Below are 18126 nucleotides of genomic sequence, written 5' to 3'. Positions count from 1 at the left end.
CGGTGCTTCCCGGGCTGTGGGCTCAGTCCAGGCGCAACCACCCGAGGCTCCAGCGATCCGGTGACCCGGCTCGCTGCCTGCGGGCTCCGGAGCCGCGGCCAACGCATGGCCGAGGCGCGGGGCTGGGTGTCGGCCCAGCGGCCTCCGAAGCCCCGGACGTGGACGCCGAGGACGCTGTGGGGTGTGAAGGGCACCCGGGGCGACCCGCCGCGCTGGAAACCAGGTGAACAGAGCAGGGCGGACCCTGGCGGGAGGTCAGGGCTCAGCTGCACTTGGCCGGGAGCCTTGGCGCTGCCGTCCGGGAGGCTCCGCCAAGCTCCTGGCCCTCTCGTCTTTGGTTCCAGTCCCGTTTTCATCTATTAGCCTTACGTCCAATTGTCTAAACCCCACCCCTGGCTGACAGTCCCCCTTTTTGAGACCTTCCACCCCAGCGCGCCTGCTTTCTTCTAATTCTTCGCCAGCTCTTGCTCTGCCTCAAGGTCCCCCGTCTTTTTATCCCAACTGTCCCGACTGGCTTCAGCCCTCCCCACCTCTCTCCCTCTGCCTTCATCCTCCACTCAAAAAGAACGTTATTTTATTTTATTTATTTATTTATTTTTCCCCCTCCCCCAAAAAGAACGTTATTTTAGTTATCAACACACAGTAGGCATTTAATAAACAGTGTGTCCCTTTCCCTTTATTCCTACAGCACTTTCTTTGTCTCTCTGCCTCTGGAGTCGCACTTCCACTCCTGTCTGTCTTCCTGTCCCACCATATGTCTCACCCTCGGCCTGTATTTTTACCTCTTCATTCCGTTGTCTGTCCTAGCTCTCTTTTTGTCTTCATATCCTTAGGTCTCATTACCTATTCGGAAGCTCCCTACAGCGCCCCCCCCACCATCCCTCCAAGGGCCCCTTACTGCCTCACTCTACACCCTAATTGCATGACAAAGCCCTGCCCCACCCTCAAGCACATTTTCAGTCAGCTCGAAATGCCTAAAAGATCCATCCCAAGGCCTGTTTGCACTCCAGTGGGTCTCAGAGTGCCTGGCATTTGGTCTTTTTAAAAATTGAAAAAATATATATTTCCTTGAGCACTTAAAAACTTTTCCAGGCTCTGCCCATTCCCTTTCCCCAGCAAATTCTCCCTTGCTCCCGCCCAAATAGCAGGGAGGAAATAACAAACTGGGTTGGGTTTCTCGATATAGATTTGTCATGGAACATGAACACAGTGAAGGACAGGGCCCACAGAGATGCTCAGATCACACCCTCTGATTGGACATATGTGGGCATTGAGGCTCAGAGAGGGCAAGACTCTCAGCAAGGTCACACAGCATCTGTGTGCCAGAAGCAGGGTAGAAGGCAGAGTTGCACTGTCCTGCCCCTGATCTAGTAGCTTTGGTGGGAGTGGGACCCAGAAGCCAATTCCCTGGTGTTTCCTGGGGGTGTGTTGATTCAGAGACATCAGCTGTGCAACCTGGGAGCCTTGCTGCCCCACCTCTCTCCAAGTCCTCTGGGACATCACCTGGCTGCCCATCTGCCTGACTTGGGCATTCTCCACCTGGAGCTGCTGTTGCCTCCCCCACTGGCACGGGAGCTACAGGAAGATAGGGACCCCAGCTGTGGGGCCCATTCTGCCCTGTTCCCTGCCCCAGCCATGTGCTGGTGCTGGGATGCCCATGTTGACTGACAGGTTGATACATACGAGGTGTGATAATTAAGTTCGCGAACTTGTTGCAATGATGTTGCTAACCTTGTTTTGATATCGAGAGGGATTATTCATTATGAATTTGTACCACCTGGACAAACAGTTCACAAATTTACTATTTGGAAGTGCTGAAAAGGCTGCGTGGAAAAGCTAAATGACCTGAACTTTTCGCCAACAATTCATGGCTCTTGCATCACGACAATGCACCAGCTCACACAGCACTGTCTGTGAGGGAGTTTTTAGCCAGTAAACAAATCACTGTATTGGAACACCCTCCTACTCACCTGATCTGGCCCCCAATGACTCCTTTCTTTACCCAAAGAGAAAGGAAATATTGAAAGGAAGACATTTGGATGACATTCAGGACATCAAGGGTAATACGATGACAGTTCTGATGGCCATTCCAGAAAAAGAGCTCCCAAATTGCTTTGAAGGGTGGACTAGGTACTGGCGTCAGTGCATAGCTTCCCAAGGGGAGTACTCTGAAGGTGACCATAGTGATATTCAGCAATGAGGTATGTAGCACTTTTTCTAGGATGAGTTCGCGAACTTGACTGTCTGACCTCATATACATAGGGAAGGGTCAGATCAGAGCTTTTATTTATTTATTTATTTATTTATTTAGAGAGGAAGAGGGAGAGAGCAAGCAAGCGAGAGGGAAAATTGGGAGGTGGTGTTGGAGGAGAGCTCTACTTGGAGAAGGGCCCATTGAGAGAGGACAGGGATTCCAGGGCCAAGAAGAATGCAGACCCTTTGTTGAGTGGCCCTCGGGCCTCACAACACATCCTAGGTCCTTTCTGATGTCATCCTGGGGCCTCTGAGGGCTGTCCTTCAGGGAAAGGAGACAGGGTGGTTGGATGTCCAGGGGACCGCTCTGTCTGCTTCAACTGTTTGCCAAGCCCTAGAGACCCATAATCACGGGGTTGGACTGTGCCAGGCTCTGTGCAGAGCCTGTAAAAGCTACTCCCTCCACCCCTACCCCAACAGCCCTCCGACTTCACGGGCTCTGGATCTGGTTGCACATGCGGTCAGACTGAATGATGGTGGGGCTTGTGGGTGGGAAGGAAGAACCCCCTCTTTCCTCCTCCCCCATCTCCTCCTCCCTCTCCCAGGTTATGTCTTGGGAGCTCCTTCCCTGGAGGGCCATGTGGAAGGTTCCCAGGCCAGCGGGCAGGATCCTGAGCTCTGCTCAAGGGCTCTGGGTGCCCACTGCCACAGGGTGAGCTGCGGGCAGTGCTGGGGGCAGAGTCCAGGTCTCCAGCCTTCTAGGCCGGCTTGGCCTCAGCACCCCGCTTCCTTTTACTCACTTTCCTCTGCACTTTCTGGCCTGGACCACAGCTACGCCCCATCCTCAGAAGACCCTCACACCCCCACCACCCCCTTCCTCTGCAGAAGCCCCATGAATGTTGGCTTTCTGAGAGCCCCACCCACACCAGAACGTACAGAGAAGCTCACGGAAACAGAGAATGCACTGGAAAGAAGGGACCCTAGAAACTAGGGCCCAGCCCTCCTTTTCCAGATGAGGAAACAGCCTAGCCAGGAAGAAGCAAGCTTAAGGGCTGAAAGTAAATCAGGCACAGGAGCGAGTGGGGGAGGCGCATAGAGGGAGGGTTTCTCTGGCCTCAGCTGCTTGCATGTGTGCATGGGGTGGGTGTGAGGGGGCTTGCCTTTACTCATCTTCCCTCAGCACCCTGTGACCTTCCTCTGAAGGACAGGAATGGGTGGGGTGTGGAGGGTGGACGGGACATCCTGCTCTGGGTGTCTGTGCCGCAGTCACCAAGTGTTCTGCGCAGGGTGACCTCACCTATTCCTTTGGGCCAAGGCAGGCAAACCTCCCCGAGGGAGGAGGGGTTAGGGGGGCCACCTGCCTACAGCAGAAAACCTCTTGGGCTTTTGAGATGCACCAGGAAAGCTTGGCCTTTTGAGATGCACCAGGAAAGCTTGGCCTTTTGAGATGCACCAGGAAAGCCCCATTGTCATGGCCTGGTGGGTTTGTTATGTGAATTCTGGGGGCCAGCCCTTCAGCAGGCCAACACCTGGGTGTTTGTTGGGGAAAAGGGGACTGGCTTTTGGGTGTCTGGGGAAGAGCCAGGAACAGGGTGGCCCTGGGTTCTTTGCCTCCAGCTGCCAAATATCCAAGTGCCTGGAGGCCTCATGAGCACCGCAGCCCACAGCGCTTTCCTCTCCATGGCTCTAGGAGGCAGGTGGGAGGGAATGAATGTGTCTGTGTTGTAGCTTAAGGAGGGGGAGCCCAGAGAGGTAGGTGAGCCCTGACACTCGCCTGGCCTGTGCCTGGCTTAGCCTGTGCTGCAGCTCCCCTTCCAGGGTGTCTGCAGCGTGGGGTGAGCACAGCCACGATGGTCCCCTGGGCTGTGGGCTGAGAGGAGGGTCTTTGTACTCCTCCCAGGACCTAGCTCTCTGTCCCCTCCCCCACTCAGCAATGCTCAGTGAGGTGCCTGTGTGCCCCTCACCTTTGCAAGCCCCTCTCACCACTGCTTCCTCACCTCCCCACGTCTGGCCCCACTCTGGTCGCCCTGCTTAGTGCAAACCCCTGCCATGGCCACAGCTCCTCAGGGTTTTTTTATGAGCTGTAACTAACTGTCCCACGTTGTGGGAGCCTGATCAATAGCCCCCTTTCATGAGGCTGGGTGAGGGCCCCAAAGCACCAGGGAGCAGGCCTTTACCCTCATAGGCCTGACTGGTGGGCTTTCGATGAGGCATGCAGGAATGTGTGTGAGGGCACCTGCGGTCATGTGCTGGACTGGCCTGGCCGAGGGTAATTCATTTTCCCCTCAGGCTCCTACTCCCCTTTCTTTCTCCCCAGCTGAGTTTCCTGGAATTATGTGCTGCTGCTCCTTTAGTTCCATGGAAAAGGGTCGTAGAAGGGTCTGTCTGGTTCCTTCCTGACGTTACCCTCAGCCATTCCAGAGTGGGGCTATGGGTCTGCCTACAACAGCCTGAGGAACCCCCATTCCTAGGCAGGGAGGGGTGTAGGGACTGTCTGAAGTCCTCAGATAGGCACATATTGGGACCCAGGTGTCACGGAGTGAGGCTCAGGGTAACAGCATATGGAGTTTCTCTCTGCCCTGGAAAAAACGTTAGCTCTGCAATGCGATCAGTGCCATCCTGCCCCTGTCACCACCCTTTACAATCTACCGTCACATCCATTGTCTCTACTCTGCCTGCTACGGATTGTGCTCTACCCTCATTTGACAGGTGAAGAAATTGATGATTGACATGCACAATGACTTGCCCTGGGTGACACAGCCAGAACGTGGTAGACCTGAGACTAGCATCCAGCTGTCCCACTTCCCAAACCCGGGCTCATTTCACCATTGCTCTGGGCCTCTGTCACTATGTCAAAATGTCTAGTAGTTAGAAGCACTTTCTATGTGCCAGCCACCATTCTAAGTGTGACTTAGCACAGTGGATCTGCTCAACAGCCATACAAGGTCAGGGCTGTGATCATCATCCACACTTGACAGGTGAGGAAACTGAGGTACAGAAAGTTGGAGAGTAATTTGCCTAAGGTCACACAGCTAGTTAGTGGCAGAGTTGGACCCCAAGGCTGTTTCACCTGCCCTCAGCCAGCTCTCATGCACTTACGTTTTCCTGCCTGATGGCTGAGCCGGCAGCCAGGACAGCAGCGGCAGCACTATAGGACACATAGGTAAGAGTGGGGCTGTGGAAAAAGGGACGCCAAGGACCTGAAGGCTCCAGTTATCTCCAGAGCGACTCAAGATGCAGCCCAGAAAGGGGCCTGTGAAAAGGTACCATCTCCTCATCTGTTCCAGGCACCATCACTGAATATCTGTTCTATGCAAGACGCCAGCTTAGACGAGGGGTGGGAGTGGCTTGAGGAGCAAGAGATGGTGGTGGGATTGAAAAGATGAGCTATCTTTGTGCTTCTGAAGAGGCTGAGCTCTTCTCTCCCTTCTGAAGCTCATGGGGTAAGGGAAGGAGATCAAACAAGACCCAAAGAAATAGCCCACACATCACTTGGGCCATTTCAAAATGTCACACAATGTGCATGCCGAATATTAGGATTAAAGCTTTCCCTGACTATTGTGTTCACTCAGTCATTCAACACATGTTTTTATTGGGTACCTTACTCCATGCCATGCACTGTGGAGCTCTTGTTCTAATTATTTATGGCAATTGCTCTTTTTGTAGTTTTTGTACTTTTTTGTTAGTTTTTGTACTTTTTTGGTAGTTTTTGTACTTTTTTGGTAGTCTTTGTTCTTTTTTGGTAGTTTTTGTACTTTCTGTAGTTTTCCCTGTTGTTGTAATTTCCTGGTTTGGTTGCCTTGTTTTGTTTTGTCTTGAGAACTGAGTATCTTAGAGCCCATCATATCTAATTCAGTTAAAGGCATCTACTGAAAGATAAGTTGGGTTTGCTTATTATTCATATGATTGTAATTGTTTCACAGTTGTGCCTTGAAAATAATTCGACATTCATTCACCCATCAGCAAACATCATTGAGAAATTGCTGTAGGCACTGTTCTCAGTGCTGTGGGGTGGAAGAAATCAGCTCTGACATGGTTTCCTGCCCTTACGGAAGCTCTGGGATCATTGCAGGACCCATGCTTTTATGTTCTTCTAGCATTTTCCAGAAGCAAGATAAGTTTGGCTCCAACTGAGAGCCTTAGGGATGTTTACAGGTGTAATAGCCCAGCCTCAGGAAGGAGGTCATCTCCTTCCCTACCCATCAGAAGGGTTCCTGACTCTGCGTAGGACTTTGTATCCAGGCATGAGTTCTGGTGTACAGGCCACATCCACATCCAAGACCCACAGGGACATGGTCACCTTGAATAAAGTGCCACCTGCAGTCTTGCCATTGAGAGGAAGGAGCGGTGCACACTGGAGGTAGCCTTGTTTCATCTTTTCTCCTCTGATCCTCAGCAGGGCTAGCAGGAAGGAAGGTAGGAGAATTCCAGTTTGGTCTAGTGGGTTGAAGGCCAGACAGGAGGGGGGCACCTGGGGCTACATTTCTGGTTCTGCCACTTCCACTGCCTTGGGTGACCTTAAGAAAGTTGCTGTCCTAAGAATCACTCAATTTTGCTCTCATTTGTATTGGGTACCGCAGCAAACAAGGTTAGATGAATGCAGTCCCTGCTTTCTAGGAACCTCAGCTTCCCTTCTCCCATCTGTTATGTAGAGAGAAAGTAACCAGTGTGCAGATATTGTCCCTGTCATTGGATGTGCTGGGTAAACTTGAGCAAGTCATCTCTTGTTGGTTTCTGTACTTGTCAATGTGGAGGATGGGTGGCTGGACGCATCGGCTCATGGGTACTCCCATCCCTGGCTAAGAGAGTCCCCAGTTCAACAATGAAATCAAGCTTGTGAACTTGCGTTGGACCCTTGTGAGGAAAGGCAAGAGATAAATCAAATCTTAACACTCTTTCTTACTGAATTTAAACGGGTGGTACTTGATGTCTCAACTCTTGGGAGCTCTCTGCCATGATCAGTGCAGATGGCCCCAAGCTTTCCATGCATTTCTCTTCAGAAGAATTTGGACTTGGGACAGAGAGATGGGAGTAGTGAGGAAGTTGCAGAATGCTGTAGCTTGATCAAGGTGGGAATGGCAACTTCCTGCTCAAATATCTAATGTCTCTGCTCTCTCTTGGTTGCCTGTACTAAGCCGAGATCTCACCGAAGTTGTGTCTCCTGGTAAATTATCCTCAGCAAGCCACTGAACCTTCCCGTGCACATGGCATAGTCATTTAAACCCCCCACACGATGCGAGACACATCCAGCGCTCAATAAATATTAGTCTATGTCCCTGGCCAACTCGCTCCTTCACTCTCCCGGCCTTGGCTCTTGGCTTTTGCCTTCTCTCCCCCCACCCCCAGCAGTGTGACCTGAGGGAGAGGCAGTGGGGCGGCGATTGGAGGGACTAGAAGGCAGAGCCCCGCCCAGCACAATTTGTGCGACTTTCTGGGGAGTCCGGTGGGCCGGACTGCTTCCTCATTGGTCGAGGGACCCATACGTGGGCGGGGCGTCTCTGCCGCCCAGCTCGCCGCCTCTCCCTCTCCACCTGCGCCAAGGGTGGCCTTGGGTTGACAACAGCTAAGCAGCCGCGGCAGCTGTTGCTCTGGCTGGCACCGTTACCCCCACCCGACCCCGGGCTCCGCGCGTGCCCCGGACGGAGAATCCCGCCTGCGCTCGCCTCCTGCCCGCTGGCAGCTTTGTCGGGGTCTCGAACCCCAAGCGGTGGACGCGGCCTCCAGGTAGGAGTTGAGGCGACAGCAGGGGAAATCCGGACCCACACGGGGGAGCGAGCCAAGCCACCCGGATTTGGGGTCGGAGTCGCCGAAATGGGGAACCCATGGGCCCGTGGTCCGCTCCTCTCCCAGGAAAGCCCCGCGAGTTGTGTGGCGGAAGGCGGCTGCCCTCCTGTTATCCCTGGGTCTGGCTGGGGTGGGGAGCCGTCGCTCTGGGGCTTTGGAGGGGGAACTGAGTTGGGCGGGGGCGGTGTGGCGCTGGGCTCTGTGGCCGGGTCATGCCGCTTCTCCTATCCTCTCGTTTCTCTGTTTCTGAGGGCATTTCCAGGAAGCCCCCAGTCGGGGGTACGGGCTTTCCCTCAGCCACTGCCTTCCCTTCTGAGAAACGCCCCGGACTTTCCTGGTGGTAGGGTAGCAGTGGGGATCGAGCGAAAACCTTTGGATAAGTTGCATCTTTCAGGGCTCAGTTTCCCCATGAACCAGAATGGTTTTGGATTGGAGAACTTCTGAGCCTTTTAGTGGACGTTTTTGGGATTTCCAAATTAAGTAGTCTGGATTTCTCTTCTCCCAAGACTCTGAATTATGACTCAGGAAACCGAGGTTCAGCCACTAACTAATTCATGTGACCTTAGGACAGTCATGCGACTTCTGTGAGCCACAGTGTTTTCAGCTGCAATTCAGGTGGTGAGCTGGATTTCAGTATCTAAAGGGCCAGGCTCTAACGCCCCTGACATTCTGTGACTTGGTGCTTGGGTCCCAGCCCCTGACTGGCAGGTGAAGTGTTGTGCCTGAAACGCTTGGGGCCAGAGGAGCTATGCAAATGTAGAGCATTGTGATGATTATGCAGCTAAGCCATCTGGAAAACTGGTGGTGGGGGGGAGGCCTGGGGCCAATGCAGATGCCCCTACCCCAGAGGTTGAGCAGGAGGGCCCTCCCTGGCTTATCTCCTTCCAGAGGAGAGGGTGATGAATCACACCCAGGGCTATTTTCAAACCCTGACTCCTACTGTGGGACCTGTTCCCACCCCCACTTTAGGGGTTGCTGTCCCCACCCACCATCTGTCTTACTGCTCTCTGAGTTTTCCCTTTGCTTTCATCCTCCCGGAATGGAGGAGAGGGAATTCTTGTCTGGGGATAAGAGGGCAGGCAGCCCAAGGGCGCAGAGAAAATGGGGGCTGCAGGTGGTTTCTGAGTGGTTGATGGAGCAAGTAGGAAGAATGTGACAGGGATGATGATGTTGGGGGCGGGGACTCTTTCACCCTAAAGCTACAGCTACCATATCATTGGTCATTCTGGGCTGGTCCTCATTTCTGCGTCTGAGCAGAGGAGCCAAGAAAGTGGCACACAGAGCCCTGCACTTTGACCCTCTCTGTCTTCTTGCAGTTCTAAAATTCCATTCTTCGGACTATGGATTGGAGAGGGAGCAGAGGACCCCTGGAGCCAGGCATAGCAGCAGCGACACAAAAACAAGCAGGTCCCAAAGGGAAGGGAGGATGGAGTCTCTGATCGGGATGCTGTCGCAGCTGTCAGTGCTCTTCTGCCAGGAGACTCCTGGAGTTCCCTGTTCCAGACAAGTAAAGTTCAGGTTCAATTGCTGGCAGGCTTCGCAAAGGCAGGCTGTGCCCCCACCTTTGAGGGGAAGGTGGGGTGAGGAGTCTCTGGCTAGAATACAATAGGGAGGACCTTTTTCCTTTGACTCTCAGTTTGGGTAGGATGAAGTGTCATAGCCTTGGGCCTTTGGGAGGCTGTTATCAGGTAAAATACAGATAGGGGATCTTAAAGCTGTGAGGACTTGAGGATGAGAAGTGTGAGCTCCTCCGTTCTGCAACCCTGCACAGAGTAGTTGAACATAGGGCTGGGTACACAGTTGTCACTGTCAAGTGTTTTAAGGCTCTATTCATCTGTGACTTGGGATCTTGGTTTGTTTGAGGGGGCGGGGTATGTGTGTGTTGGTCCTAGTGAACTTGAATCAGTGGACTATAAGCCACGGTATGGACAGTTGTCACCGTCTGAAGTGCCGTGCTTATGTTAAGTGTCTTCTTGCCCAGCCCTCCACCTTGGGAACTGGCATGCTGATGGTTGCTGTACCTGTTTCCTGGACTGGCAGGGACTGTAGAACTGGATGTTAAGCTCCTCAGGGTCCCAGGGTGGTATGCAGCAAAGAGAAGAGGACTGGGAGGGAGCTGGTCACAGGGAGGTTTAAATTCAGGCTCTGCCTCTCCCCTGCTCTTGGCCTCTCAGACTCTCGGTTTTTCTCCACCTTTTCCACTTCCCCGGATTAAACGAGGGGAACCCATGTCCAAGTGCTTTGTAAACTACCAAGTGCCACAGAAATGATCAAGTGCACGTTTGGTGCTCAGTCTTATGGAGGACACAGAGCGTGACCCCACCTTCAGAGAATCTACCATCTATTGGGTTGTTGGAAAAGTCATGACGTATTTTTTCTGTTTTTCATTGCAAAAATACGTCATGACTTTTCCGACAACCCAATAGTTTGGAAGTTAGTGGCCTAAATAATACATGACATACCAAGTCTTTACCTCGGCGAGGACTTTTTAAAACAAATTACTGTGAGGAATTTCAAACACACAAAAGTAGAGATGGTTAGTGTAATAAGCCCCATGTGCTCCTCACCCAACTCCAACAGCCAGTAGCCCTTGGCCAATCAATCCCTCCCTAGTTACACCTTCATCTTTCTTGTTATTTTGAAATGAGTCCCAGAGACCTCAATTTATCTAAAAATAGTTCAATATATAGCTCAAAAAGAGAGGGACTCATGAAAAATAGCCACGGCACCACTATCACACCAAGAGCAGTCCCTTAATATCACCAGATATCCTGGCAGTGTTCAGATTTCCAGTTGTTAAGGAGGACGTTTTGCCCTGGGAGGCCTGACCAAGGAGCAAGTGCTTTTGATGAAGGGGAAGGTGACTGACAGAGGCAGTTTGAGCTGAACCCTGGAAGAGAGTCTCCGGGAAGGTCCCAGCCGGTGCTGAGGGGTTCTGGAGCCCTAGCCCTCATTACAGTGCCGGCTGTCCTCTCTCTGGGGCCCCTGCTCGACTCTGAGGCTGTCTTGTGGAGGCCTCTTGAGGAAACCCTGTGCCCTGGTTCCCTAGAAGTAAATGGGAGTTCTAACTCTCTCACTGGCCTCTGCAGTTCCAGGGCCACCCAGGAGCCTGGGGTGGGCAGGCCTGAGAGAGTTCCTGGGAGGCTGCTATCCTCCCGCCCCTCCCCTGGCCCTGGCCCCTCAGGCCAGTTTGGAGCAAAACAGGATGCATTCAGGATGAGCGTCTTTCCCAACTGGTCATCTAATCACCACGGCCCAGCTTGGAGCTTCCTCTCTCATTCACGATAAAAACCCTCACTGTCTCGCTTTTCCCTCCCACTCCAGCGAGGGCGTGCTGACTTCCTCCATATCCGGGCCAGCCCTCCTCCACCCTCGAGTGGGGCTGAGGGAGAGCTTCCCTTACCCAGGCCTCTTCCCGCTGCCCCAGAGCAGGCTGTGAGAGGAAGGGAAAGACCCCGCCAGTGCTCTCCCTGCCTGCAGCCTCCTACTCTCGGACTGTCCTTGCGAAAGAAGTGGCTCCTTTCCAACAAGCCTGGGGTCCTGCCACTGCTTGGTTAATGATTGAGCCACATAATAACCACCTTGGAAAGTCACCTCTTGGGGATGGCCATTAACCAACTCCCTGTCCACCTCAGGCCTTAAAGGGACCCCATTCTGAACCTCACCTTCCCCCAAGGGAACATTAACAAACATTCAGTCACAGGAACTTCTGGGGCAGATTAAACTCCTGCCCCTCTGTCTTCGCTTAGGCTAACACAAGTGGTTATTCACATTGCTTCAAGGACACATATTGAACTGGGGGGGTGAGGGAGCTGAGTGGATAGGGATTCAGATGGGCAGTGAGGTAAAGGTCTTTGTAGTCATCAGAACTAGATGGCGTACGGGTGTTTGCAGCAGCAGTTGACCCCCTGATCTCAATCTGGAAGTCTAAAAGATCCAGAAAGGCCCCCCCAAAGGGTGTCCCATTCCTTGGGGTGGGATGGAGCTGTGTGTGTCTGTTTTCAGCATAGCCGTGGATCCGCCCACCCCAGGCCAGGACGTGACTGCCAGCGAGCTCCACTGCCGGTGCAGAAAGCCTGTATCTTAACACTCCGTGGGACTTGGGACGATGGGTCAGGCTAGGATCCAGGTCCAAGTTAGAAAGCTCTAGACCACAAGCAATTTTCTGCAGTTTGGGTGACACGAGGAGGAACCAACATTTCATGAATCCTGTGGGCCCTGCTGTAGTCAGGCAACCTGGATTCTAGGTGGCCTCTCCACAGCTACCTCTCCATGCATGACTTTAGAGAAAACATTTGCTTTCCCTGGGCCTCAGTTTACACATCTTTAGAATGGGCAGGGCAGGTGGCACAGACTCAGTGGTCTCTCAGGTTCGCCTCCAGCTGTGAATGTACGCATTCCCAGTCAAGGCCTTTTTCTTACCCACAAGGCAAAGCTGAGCTGGCTTCAAATTCTGCCAGGCCCGCTCACTAACTGTCACCAGCTGCTGGTTAGTTTGGGCTGGCTGGGTCCTGTACTGCCTTGAGCGTGGGCTTTCGTGCAGTTTGCTGTCTAGCCCCTCCCCATGTTTGTGTCTGTCCTGGCTGGCCACCGTCTGACCCATTCAGCCACAAGTTAATGAGTGACCTGGTTCCCCTGGGCAGTACCAGCCCAAGGTGCTGCTGGGATCTCAGATCTCTGTGGGAATCGGCTGAGAGCCTAGCCAGCTCCAGTCACCTTTACGCTTTCTCCCATGATACCCCGGAGGTAGGAAGCGAAGTAGGGCCCTCAGAGGGCACTCGGTCCAATGCTCCTGAGGCATGGGTCTTCCAGCCAAGAATTGCTCGTGCAGTTCCTGTGCACTCATCTTCAGGACCTGGGAGCGCAGTGTTGCAAGGCAGTTGCTTTCATCCATGGAATGCCCCAAAGCTTTCTTCTTATGTCGAGCTGAACTCTGTTTCTCTGTGACTTTTACCTCTGGGCCCCAGCTCTGTTCCCGGGGACCGCCTGGACCCCGTCTGCTCTCTCTGACCTTCTGAGGTCTGGGGGCAGAACCCGAGCCCCCCTACCTCTTCTCTAGGCCGAATAGCCTCAGCTTCTCCAGGTGTTCTTCCAGGGACCTGGGACCAGTCCCCTTCCCGACCTCACTACCATCATCTGCACATGCTACTGCTTGCGGCGCTTGGGGTGCAAAATGGCTCTGTAGAAGGTCCTCACTCTCCTGTTTACTTCTAGCCCGAGCTTATCCAGAGGAGCCCCCCATTATCGTTTTCTGGTGATTCCAGCAGGTAGATTCTGAAGCCCAGCATCCTGGGTCCAAGCACCTCCTACAGCTCTCTCTTATTTGTTCGGCATTCGGGTCTAGCCAGGTCCCATGACTGGGGAGCCTTTGGAGGGTAGGGCCACCTTCTGGTGCCCTCAAAGCAGAGGGCAATCATGGTGAGAGGAAGGGCTCACCTTGATGAGTTGGCTGCGGTGTAGTATGTGGGGGCTGCCATGTGTCCTGCTTTCCTGCCACTTGCTCTCCTCTCTTGAGCTGGTGGGGGTGGGGAGAGGGGATGTTTTAAGGAGCACTGGAGCCGGAAATGAGTATGAGCCATGCCCACAGTGGAGCCTGGAAGGGTGAATCAGACAGGGAGAAACACCAACTCAGCCGCTCCTCTTCCAGCAGTCAGTGATGATGACAACGATGAGTCCTCCTGTTGCTTTAAAGTTTCCGAGGCACTTTCACTTCCATGATGCTACTCTGTTCTCATAGCTGCCCAGTAAGATAGATACTGTGCTGCCCCCAGTGGGGTCCTTGGGGACCTCCACTTGGGGAAGGTTAGAAGGAGAAGGGTGGAAAGATTCGGGACCCAGATCTCCTGACCTCAGCCCTCCCTGTTTTCCCCAAACCACAGCCAGCAGCTCTGGCAGCTGGGCTGACTCGGCAGCTTCCCCACCACAGAGCCACCTCTGCCCAGGCTGTAACTTGGTTCCCATGGTTGAGGGAACGACCTCCTGGGGAGGTGGCCGAGGATTTCCTGTCCTTTATCTGGGCTGGCCAAAGGCTGGCCTGTCTGAGGTGTGAAATAGGTGCTTGCAGCCAGCTTTTCTGCTCCAGGCTGAGGTCAGGTCAGGTTGGGGCAGGGGCAGGGAGCTTGGGAAGCCCTTGGCCCCAGATATCTGGCCTGAGTGGCCCCCACCTGAGCAGGGCCTTCGAGATGAGAAAAACAAAGAGGGGCATGTGGAAAGGGGCTGGAGTGGAGCCGAGGCCGAACACATCCGGGGGTGTACACACAGCGCCTGGGGCAGGAGAGTTGTCTCGTGAAGACCAGGGGGCTCTGGTATACGCAGCGCTGGGTGACTTTGGGCAAATTACTTAACCCCCGTGAACCTCCATTTGTCAGCTATAAAATGGTGATACGTACCTCCGTCATGGGGTTGTTGAGTTTTAGAGCCAATAGTGCAAACAGAATTCTCATTTTATTGTTTAGTAGTACTTTCTGCCACCTTGTCACTTTGCTCTTTTTCACCGACCTGAGGATGTGCAGTGCTCAAGCCGGCCAATTCCTGGGCATTAGGTCTGGACTTCTCTGTCACTTCAGCTTTCACCTCCTCCAGAAAAGTGTCCCTGGCTATGCCCACCTCCGGGGTCCCTTCCTTTACTGGCATTTATGACACTGCGTCAGGCTGTAGTAACGATGAGAACACCAATGAGAACAGTGAACTCTTCTAGATTCTTGACACATTTGACACACTGCTTAGCTCCCATGACAGTTCTGTAAGGTAGGTACTGCTCTCATCATCCCCATTTTACACATGAAGAAAGTGAGAAAAGGAGAAGTGAAATGAAGGGCTTACCCAAGGTCACGCAGCTAGGGAGTGATGGAGCTGGGATCAGCACCCGGATACACTGACACCCTTAGTGACTGTGCCGTGCCTGAAGAGCTGAGGCTTGGGTCTCCCTTCTGCCCCCAGCGGTCAGTCATTCCTGGGCACACAGCCCCCAGATCCTTGCCTGCTCCCCCCCTGCCCCCGGTGGACAGAGGGACAGGAAAGAAAACTCAAAGGGCTGGGTACTGATGCTCTAAAGCAGAGCTGCATTGGGGTGGGGGGGGTTGCAGGAGGGAGTTGGGGGTGGTTCTGACAGCAGGCCCACATGATTAGCACCTCCCAGCACTGCGGGGTGCAGACCAGGGTGCGAGTGGCATCAGGGAAGAAGAGACACTTTAATGAGCTCTCTTGACAACCAGGCTGCAGTTTTTAGAAGGCGTGGGTGGTTAGAGGCAGGCAGGAGGCTGGCCGCATCAACTCCGTGATTCCTCCAGCTGTTGTGGCCCATACTGGAATTGTGCATGTGGGGAGGGGGCCTTTTGCCCAGAGCTCTCGCCTCAGGGCCCTTGGGTGCTGCAAGCTTCCTTCTGTGAGGCTGTACCACCTGCCAGCTCCATTGCTTTGGAGCTCATTCTCTTTTATCCTGTCTGCAAACAAGCTCCAGTGGGTGCTACAAAGGAGAGTCCATGTTAGCCTCTTCCTCCCTGACAAGGACGGGCCTGGTAGCAGCTCTGGCCAAGTACACCAGGCGAGTTCAGCTTTTGTTCAGTTTTCAGACCTTGGTGCCAACATGGGGCCTGGCACCAAGTAGCTCAATCATATTAGTTGAAAAAAGTGCACAGCCAAGGGGGATTGGATTTGGAGGGGACAGCCTAGGGAGGCTGACCTGGTAACAGATGTGGCGCTGAACATTTAGGTGGGCCCCTGGCCCCATCTGTGTCCAGTAGAAGCCACGTGACCTTCCATGGGCTCGGGCTTGCCTCATGTGCAGCAGGCCTGCTTTGGACAGGGCTATTGTGGGGGCTAAATGGTATGTGGGATGGTCAAGTGCTTTCTCCACTGATGGGCATTTACTTCAGGCTAAGGGTTCATGCTGGGAAAACCCCGGCATGTTTTTTGTGTCTATGACCTCAGCAATTTCTCGTAGTTAATGAGGAGGATTTTGATTTGGTGGTCCTGAGTGTGGCTTTGCACTTGGTCCACCACTTCTTAGCTGCTGACTTGGGGCAAGTTGCTTGTTGTCGCTGAGCCTCAGTTTTCTCATCTGCCCAAAAGAGAGGTTATCAGAGCACTGGCCTCACAGGGTGGTTGTGAAGTCCATGACAGAAGTCATATAAAAAGTGCCTAAAGTAATGCCTGGGACATACCAATGACTCATACCCTTTGGCTGTTATGATTATCTCATTTCATTATTGCAAAAAGCTCATGTTGTCGCTACTATGATCATATCCCCATTTTACAGATGACACTGAGGCGTAGAGAAGTTAAGTCTTGGCCAGGACAATCTGTGTAAAGTTCTTAGCCCAGGGCCTGACAGGTAATAAGTACTCAGTAAATATTAGCATCTATTATTAATATTAATAATTACATTCATTATCATAAAGGTTATAAGCAATGAACACAGCTGCAGTTAAGAAGTAGTAGAGAGGACTAAAAGGTGTGACTGGCTCGCCTGTTACTCTTCCCACTGTACCCCTAAACCTCTACGGTCTTAGGTGTTACAAGGCCGTTAGGCCAACATTTTGAGTTCTGTTTCCTCTTTGCCCCACGTTGTCACCTCCTGCCCTCTCCTTTGTGCTCAGGTCACAGCCGTCTGGCTGGCTGGCCGACCGCAGGGCTCAGGGGACAGCTTGTGTCCACTGGCTTCCAGAAGGAGAACAGGCCCCAGCCGAGGAGGCTCCTTCTCGCAAGCCCATTTCCTTTGTGTCAGAGACAATTTTCTCTGGATCTCAGGGTGGGGACAGGCTCCTCCAAGCATTTCCTGTCCGGGAGTTTATATTTGGCCTCAGAAGAAGGAAAAGGAAGCAGGCAAGTGGGGTGGGATGTAGAACTGGTGGCACCGGGTCAGAACGGGCGAGCGCCAAGACTTTGCAGGCCAAGACAGGGAAGCAGGAGATGGCGCATGTCCTTTCTGTCCAGCGAGCTGCGACGTCCTTGCAGCAGCTTGGGATAGGAAAGCTAAGTGCTGCTGAGGCCAGAGTGCCTCCACCCTCAGGGCGAGTTTATCTTCCTTTCTCACACCTGTGGGCCTTGGTTCCTGGCGGTGCTTTCTGCCCTGGAACAAGGTGTTCTGGCCAAGTGCTGAACTGTAGGTGTGTGCTCACGCCTGCAACCTTGCTGTGGGGATACTGGAGGAGGGCGTGGGGTCAGAGGCCCACATACTGTTTAGTTGGGAAGCAGGACTTCCTGTGGAGGTGTTGCCAGAACATTCAGTAGCCCTTACCACACTGCACTGAGGATGCTGAGACCAATGCAGTGGAGCTCCAGCTGAATGGGGGAGACAGACTCGAGTGCTGCTGAGAAGGTAGTGGAAATGTGTACAGGGCCACTTAATTTACTGAGCCATTGGGTGGTAGGGCGTGGTGAGAGGTCAGGGAAGACAGGCACCACAGGAGGGGAAGTTTGGCCTTCATCCTGAGGAATAATAGGAGTTCGCAGCTTCAACCCAGGCTGGGTCAAGGGCCAGGTAGAAAGCAGCCTGATAAAGCTGCCCTGGGCTGCGGGCAGTGGGGAGCCCGTTAGGTTGCAGATTAGGAGAGTGGCCAGGTCAGCGCTGGGCTCTTGGAAGGAGAGGCTGGCAGGACGACCTGTTGGAAGGAGAGACTGGAGGCTGGGAACTTGGAGGACTGAAATAATCCAGGCATGAGAATCTGGAGCACGGCTGGTTGTGGGAAACCGTGACCAGTCAATTGAAAAATTGATGGAACTCGGTGACTAAATACATGAGTGGAGAGAGGAAGTCTGCCTAGGTGTTTGGTGCCTTTGGAGGCAGGAAATCAGGAGAGCCAGCTGGGGAGGGGAAGATGGCTTCGGTCTTGAACCTCGCCGAGGACCCTACCTTGAGTCTCCCAGAAGAGAATGTGCAGCCACTGCCAGCCACACCTACCTCTGCTCCAGATCTAGATTTCGGTGAATGGCCATTAGAAGATGGGGAAACTGAGGCTCAGGCAGAGGTCGTAGCTTGTCCAAGGTCACCTGACAAGTTCTTAGTTGAGCTAAGGCCAGAATGTGGTTCTCCTGACCTTCCATCCAGTATGCTTCCATACCACAGTGGAGACCAGTTACCACTGGTCTAACGTCTGCCCCAGACTGGTTAGGCTGTCATCTCTTGCCTCCAGACTGGGCACTGGAGGG

General features: G+C 53.3%; 1 protein-coding gene across 6 annotated transcripts in view; it reads left to right on the top strand.

The window, feature by feature from the left end:
* The window catches only part of STARD8 (StAR related lipid transfer domain containing 8), a 65180-nt gene that overhangs the window by 27526 nt on the left and 19528 nt on the right, over positions 1–18126 (top strand). For 2 of the 6 annotated variants that reach the window (XM_019648047.1, XM_019648046.1), the window contains exon 1: positions 23–223. The exons of 1 other annotated variant lie outside the window; for it this stretch is intronic. In XM_019648047.1, the coding sequence (XP_019503592.1) occupies positions 106–223 (118 nt within the window). In that variant the 5' untranslated portion in view covers positions 23–105. Of the gene's footprint in view, positions 1–22; positions 224–7710; positions 7918–9416; positions 9485–18126 lie in introns of those variants that run through there. 3 more of the 6 variants (XM_019648050.1, XM_019648051.1, XM_019648052.1) reach the window with 3 other exon arrangements.

Source organism: Hipposideros armiger, unplaced genomic scaffold (assembly GCF_001890085.2).
Source record: "Hipposideros armiger isolate ML-2016 unplaced genomic scaffold, ASM189008v1 scaffold_119, whole genome shotgun sequence".
Taxonomy (NCBI): Eukaryota; Metazoa; Chordata; class Mammalia; order Chiroptera; family Hipposideridae; genus Hipposideros; species Hipposideros armiger.
Note: the sequence above shows the minus strand (reverse complement) of the source record. Positions and strands in the feature narration are given on the sequence as shown.